The 7,176-nt window shown below is 39.7% G+C and overlaps 1 protein-coding gene across 1 annotated transcript in view; it reads left to right on the top strand.

The window, feature by feature from the left end:
- The first annotated feature begins 2,132 nt into the window (after positions 1-2,132).
- The window catches only part of LOC125458046 (serine protease HTRA3-like), a 39,024-nt gene continuing 33,980 nt past the window's right edge, over positions 2,133-7,176 (top strand). The window contains exon 1 of the mRNA XM_048542932.2: positions 2,133-2,945. Within this exon, the coding sequence (XP_048398889.1) occupies positions 2,504-2,945 (442 nt within the window). The 5' untranslated portion in view covers positions 2,133-2,503. The remainder of the gene's footprint in view (positions 2,946-7,176) is intronic.

Raw genomic sequence — 7,176 nt, 5'->3', positions numbered from 1 at the left:
CTGATCTGGCACCTTTGATAATTACGCCAAATTATTCATAAAGCCCTGTTTAAAAATAAGGCCGCTGCAAAGTTGAGGCAACTCCCTTATATGGCCCTGATATGGAACTGAAGATCCCAGAGGCCATGCATCATGGCCATCCCATGCATTGGATCAAGACAGACAAGCAGTCTGCCTCTTTAGTAACTGCAGACAACACGAAAGCTCAACACAGGAGCATCCAGAAGGGTTTAGTAAGACACCTTAACGCACTTGAGATATCACTGGATGATTCTTGTATGCTGAATGTCAAAGTGTTAACTGTATGTGAGAATTTCAAGATCTTATAATGCATCATATGATGATTTATCTATTCATTTCTACAGCAACCATCTGTCATCAGATGTATCAGAGATAATAGGAACTGCAGATGCTGGAGAATCCACGATAACAAGGTGTGGAGCTGGATGAACACAGCAGGCCAAGCAGCATCTTAGAAGCACAAAAGCTGACGTTTCAGCCCTAGAAGGGTCTAGCTTTTGAAACATCAGCTTTTGTGCTTCTAAGATGCTGCTTGGCCTGCTTTGTTCATCCAGCTCCACACTTTGTCATCAGATGTAAACCCTTTAACTGAAAGCTAAAAAAGATGATAAACATATTGAATACAATGGTGAATGTTTATCTTGGATTAACATAATGATTGTGGCAGTATATCAGTTCAATGAAAGGCCACCAAGGTTACTTTAGGGGATAGATTGAATCATTTCCGCAAATATATTTTGGAAAAATGTGCGCTTATAAATGAATTGCACATCTCCTTGGCTCGTCATTTCCCTTTGACATCAGCCTTATTGGCGTGTTTCCATCATTCCTGCAACTCTTCTGCAGAGGAAGAGGAGGCGGCACACACAACTTGGTCTTTATTTTGCAATGCTGCTCCTTTCTCGAGTGCCAGGGCAGAAACATACTACCATCATCCACAAGACCCTTAATGGGGCACATTGCAGGGCTCCCCAAGATATACCAGGGCATCAGAACCTAATTTTCAGAAGGCAAATGAGTTTTCTATGCTGCAGTGGTTGGCCTTGTAGTTCACTACACAGATTACAAATTCCTATCACCAAGTTTCTAAGCGCTTTGGTGGCTTAAATGCTAGGCAGTTTTACAGGATCTGAACACAAACCTACTGGATCCTTTTGGAATGGTTTTAAATGAATTGGACTTTTGGAGAGTGAACCCTGTCCTATTCAGATGGACATCTAACTTCTCTGCAGGAGACCGAGTAGCACAGGTGTTGCAATCGAGTATTGTCTATATCCAAAGACATCCAACATTTCACACACAGCCTGACTGGCCTGATTATGTATTTCCACAAAGTATTCATCACCTGCTTGATGCAGTGATAGGCTACTGACTGGGAAAGATCCCAAAAAGGTTTCCAGAGGATCCCTGGAATCATCCTGAAGCATGAGTCTTTATGCCAGGGCCATGTTCATAGAAAGATTAATGGCCTCCTCTACCTCCCATTGGCCTGAAACCTTCCTCATGGGTTCTCTATTGATCCACTTGGCTGGACAGATACGCTTTCAGAGACACTGGTGCTCTAACATATGTATTGAAAGCTCAGCCTTTCAACTGTGTATCACCTTCTGTGACTTTTAGACAAGTACTGGCTGTAAGATGGGGAAACTGAAGAAGAAATTCATTCTTTTTTTTCTTTTAACTAAACATTAAACATCCCTGTCATACCTGAACCAACTTTTAGAACCAGCCAATGGTTTAGAGCCAAGTTTCTACAAAACAGGTCAATTTGCTTACAAAAATGTAACCAGTATCCAACACTAATTTGTTTATTGTGAATATTACATTCAGGCATGTATAAGCTTCCAATTCCTCGAGTTTTATTTTAAAGTACGAATCATTTGAAGTTGACTTCTACAGTAAATGTTTTGGAAAACTGAATAAGGTTGTGTGGATTGTGAATATGGGAGATTCAACGCGTTTAAATAGGACATTTCCACCCTTCCCCCCAAAAGTGAACCCTATCAGTGTGGGTTGGATCACTACAGCTGCTAGGACCTACACCAGTTTCCTCCACATTGGCTGGAGTGTGGTGAGTCACAGGGAAAAAAAAATCTAGTTTTCCTTATTACTTTGGCTTTCCAGTCTTGCACATCATTCTCACTCAGTCAACCGTGTAGAGGTGCTTGTCCGTTTTGATTCGGTTCTGCTAAACCAGATTAACTAAAATTTCCAACAGACTTTCGTGCAGTCGGTTTATCTTTATCGCGTTCCGTTTTCACTTAATTGTTAATTACTTTTCTGTGCCGTTTTCATGCCGTAAACTTTTAATACTTTTGAAGCGTTCAACTTAAGCGGTTGCAATTTAAGGATAGGTTTGTAAGTGTGTTTCTCTCTGCTTGTAATAACAATCCTTTTACGCTCGGAATTTAACTGAATTTATCTGTTTGGAATTGATCAGTTGCATGCGTTTTGTATATGAATTGAGTTTGGCGTTGCATCAATGGCGAGTTTTTCTGCAGCTCTCCTCTTGAGCTGCCTCCTGCAGACAGTGGGCAATGGGCTGGCTGCTGCTGCTGAAGATTCCCCAGAGCAGCCCCAGTGCTCGCCGCGCTGTGATGTGTCCAAATGCCCGAGCCCGAGCTGTTTGAATGGTTATGTGCACGATGCCTGTCACTGCTGCTTGGTGTGCGCGGCCGGGGAGGGACAACGCTGCGGGAGCCCGGGCGATGTAGGCTGCGGGGACGGCATGCAGTGCAAGTCTCTCCTCGGCAAGCGCCTGGCGAGAGGACCGGGCATCTGCCGCTGCAAGTCCAACTACAAAGTGTGCGGCAGCGACGGCAAGACCTATGACAACGTGTGCAAGCTCAAGTTGGTCAGCAGGAGAGCTCTGCAGCTCAGACTGCCACCCATCGTTCAGGTTCACAAGGGCGCCTGTAAACCAGGTAAACAAATCCTTTAATAATGGGCAACAGTTGGCCTTAATTGCAACTTTTTACAGTTACCTGAAATCATTATTTACAAACCTTTTATTTGCCAGCTATCAGCTGGAGGCTTTTGTTTTCTAACCAGTTTGCAGTGTGTAATGTTTCAATGTGAGCAGCTTGCATTTTTATAGCACCTTGTTGATTTGCTAAAGCATCCAAAGTTGCTACATGGAAGCGTTACAAAACAAAAAATGTGACACCCAGGCATTTGGTCAGAGGCAAATTTGATAAGCCTTTTGAAGGACGAAAGTGTGTTGGAAAATTTTAATACCTGCATTTACGTAGCATCTTTCACAACCTCTAGATGTTTGAGTGATTTACAATCAGTGAAGTATTTTTGAAGTTGTAAGAAACTTGGAAGCCAGTCTGCTTAGGAAAAGCATTCCAGAGCTTGGAATCTAGGCAACTGAAGGCATGGTAACCAGTTAATCTCCAGTTTGCAATTAGAGGCGTGTGGTTATCTCAGCAGGTTCTGTGGCTGGAGAAGGTCCCAAAAGTAAGGGGATACGATTGAGATTATTACTCATCAGAAAAATCTGCTGCTGAAACATTGAGCTATATTTTTGCTCGCTGCGCTTTCAAAGAGCAAATTTGCCGAGTTGTGGTTGGAAACAGTTACCCGGGTGCAAGTGCTTATAGTAGATTATCCAAAAGGAAAAGCAGGTAGAATGTCACGAATGGCACATACTGGTCGAACCTGTCTTCTGTCCTTCAAGTGGAGTTCCACTACACTTATTTCAAAGCATTAATTTTTGCTTCAGGGTTTTCCTGCTGGCTAGAGCCCTTAGTGTTTCTATTAATCTCAGTGGGAACACACTGACAATAATTATCCAACCAGCAATTCAGGAACTGCTGGCGTTGACTGGTGAATGCCTGCTATCCCGTAGTATTCCCACATCATGCAATATCCCGACTTGGCCCACTCACCATTTCTGCTTCACAGTAGCTGGATCAGAAATGTGAATGGATGGACCTACACCGCATAGCTCTAGAAGGCAGTGGCACCTTCTCAAAAACAATTAGAATGTGCAAAAAATGCTGGTGCTGCCACTGATGCTGACATCCCAGGAAGGAATTAAAATAAAATTCCTCAAAATCACTACATTTCTGAAAATTGGTAGGCTGTCAAGAGACTGACAGTGCAGTATTTCTGAATTGACCTCAATTTGTTTGTTTTGCAGATTATTGCAATCAGCACTTACAAATGTTGCATTTTAATTTTTATATCATGACCTAGAGTTGTTTAAGTTAAATAAGAGTCCTTTGTCCATTAATGCTGATTGTAGTTCTCATTTTGGAGCCCTGGCATTCGCATCCACAACCAAGGAGCATCTTGTCGACTATTCCCACTGTAATGGAAATCATAAAATTCTCTTGTTTCATTCACCTATGAGATGTGAAGAATTGGTGTCATAGCTATCATGTGTTACCTATCTTAAATGCTCTTAAGGGATTGATAGAGCTACCATCTTGAACTGCAACAGTCCGTATGGTGTATCTATACCCAGAGTGCTGTGAAGGAAGCAATTTCAAAATTTTACCTCATGGCTATGCAGGAACGGTGGTATAATCCCAAATCAGGATGGTACATTGCTTGGATGGATGCAGCAATTCCCTTTTACAGAACGCTAATGTAAAATGTCAAGTCTTAAACAAAACTTCAACGGTGTACAAGAATCATTACCTCTGTCAGTAGGCTGAAGCACAAGTATACAGATCACATGAACAAGTGATTAAAGAAGAAAATTTCATATTTAAAGTATTTATAACTCAATTTTCATTGTGATTTATGATAACCAAAGAATCCATAAACCTTACACTTTTACTCTTGTAAGCATTTAAAATTACATACATGAACTACCAAGTGACTTTAGAAAGCCATGATATAATCTATACAGAGATAGAAAACATTGAGTTTTATTGGAGAACAGTAATATTTGAGGAATCTTCAAGTCGGCTGAGCCATCTTTTTAAACAAAAACTGAACTCCTAGAAACCTCAAACTGTTTTTTAAAATGAAACTCAAGGCCTGGAATAGTTAAATTTCAGATGTTACAGTTATTGTATAATGTTCCTCTGGTGACCTAGTTAAATGCATCTTGATCTCTTTGGGGAGCTGAATGAGGCGTTACGGTTGATTTTAGGACCACTAAGTCAGAGAGTGGTTTTCAGCCAGTAATTATTGATTTATGACCCCTGCTGAAAAAACATACCTGTGTGCCAAGTGAACCCATTGGGTTCAGCTTAGATATCCTCAGTAACAATAGCCTGATATTGTCTGCACATTTGGTGCAGGTAAAAGAAAATTTAAGACCTAACTTGTGCAAAGCTATTAAATTCACCATAATTTTGTGGTTCACCTTTATAAATAGTAGTCATAACAATATTTGAATACTGAAGAGTATGGAGAATTTGCATAAACTACAGTACCCGTGCCTCAATGTCTCAGGGACTATTGGGTGGAATTGTTACTGCTTTGGAGTTCAGTATTTAAGTATGGAGAGCATCATCTGCCAGCAGTTTTCACTTCAACGTTTTTCATAAATGACAGGTTTTAAAATATGGGATTAAAACATTTGCCTGGTCATACCATGAGGCAGTTACATTTTTTTGGTCCTTACTTTATTGCTGAGCAGTAAATATATTATGTGGTATTTAAGTTTTGCTGGGCTAGCATCATGGCATAACATTTAAATTTTAATAAACAGATCTGTTGGCTATCATCTCCATTTAGTATCTGTTGAGAAAACTCATGAATTCATTGTTTTGAGTTAATTTTACACATTGAATGCTTCATACAAATAAATGTGTTATCTTTAAAGAGGAGGTGCCTGGACTTACTGACAAGCCTTTTTTAAGTGCATAAGCAATCTGATGTACCGTTCTTTGATTTTTGGTAGTATTTTGTTATGATCCCAGCTCATGTTACTGTGGGTTAAGTCAGATCCCAGAATGAAATCTGGCTTGATTGTTTTTTTCACAACTTAACATGGTTTCTTTTCACTGAAGTGTAAGCACATTGGGCTGCAGATTTGGTTTTAAGACAGAAGTGTAGTACATAAAATAAATAAAACTAAAATTAACCAAACTCATGCTATCTAAATACAGCACAGATTAAAAGATTTCAAAACACACAGTAAAATAAGTAAAATCTTATCAACTCCGTAACACCACCACATTACAATTAAACAAAATCCAGAGCAATTTTTCTAGCCCATCCAGTCTTCTCAGAACCTGTCCTGTGAACCATGAGGTCTTTACTTTGACTATTCACAACTAAGAGCTTAGACTTTCACAGGCTTTTAATACTCTGCATGCCTCGTCTGGAAGCTATGCAACCCATTCTCTTTACTGAAATAGTTTTATTTCCTAACTACTCTGAACAATCTCCTAAGTCCAGCCATTTTCATTCTAACTGAACCCAAAAGTTTATTTGTTTTTTTTTAAATACTGTAAATGCTAGATTGTGCAGCAGCTAATAACTTAGGTTTTCTCTCTCCTGTCAGAAGCCCCTACAATATAAATAAACATCCATTGATACTCCTGAGGTTCTTACAGCCACTGGCGCTCTAATACACCTTGGTCCCAAAGCCATGCTTCTGGAAAGACTGACTTAATTAATTTTTAACCCTTTCTCTAAAAATATCTCAACACCCATACGCCACTGGTTTGAAATCTGACCATAAACTCTAAAGACTCTGAAGCTGCAAAAGAAGAGTCGTGGTGAACTTGATTAAATGTCCCCCCCCCTCTGCAGACGATTTCAGATCTGTTGAGTTTCTTCAGCACTTCCTGTTTTTATTCGTTTAAAAATTTGTTTTGCCCAAACAAATTTTTCTATGGCTTCTACAGATAACATCATGGATAAAAGGAGAGGTCTACAAGTACATAAAATCTTCAGAAAACATTATAAATGAAAAGGCCTTTGACATACTGTAGTATTGGAAAGAGAGCATGTCTTCATGGTCAAGGACAGTATCTATTTGGTTATGATTGAGAAGGAGGAAAGGTATGATCATATTATTGGAATTATTCTATAGGTCGCCAAGTAATACAGAGGAGGTAGAAGAGCAGGTCTGCAACAAACTAGGGCTGTGTAAAATCTGTGAAGATTTTGGACTGTTTAATAATGTAATGTAGTTTTGGGTAATGGGGATAAATTTCTGAAAGGTATTCATAACTACATTTA

This window comes from Stegostoma tigrinum, chromosome 1 (assembly GCF_030684315.1).
Source record: "Stegostoma tigrinum isolate sSteTig4 chromosome 1, sSteTig4.hap1, whole genome shotgun sequence".
Lineage (NCBI taxonomy): Eukaryota > Metazoa > Chordata > Chondrichthyes > Orectolobiformes > Stegostomatidae > Stegostoma > Stegostoma tigrinum.
This window is presented reverse-complemented; position numbering and strand designations above follow the sequence as displayed.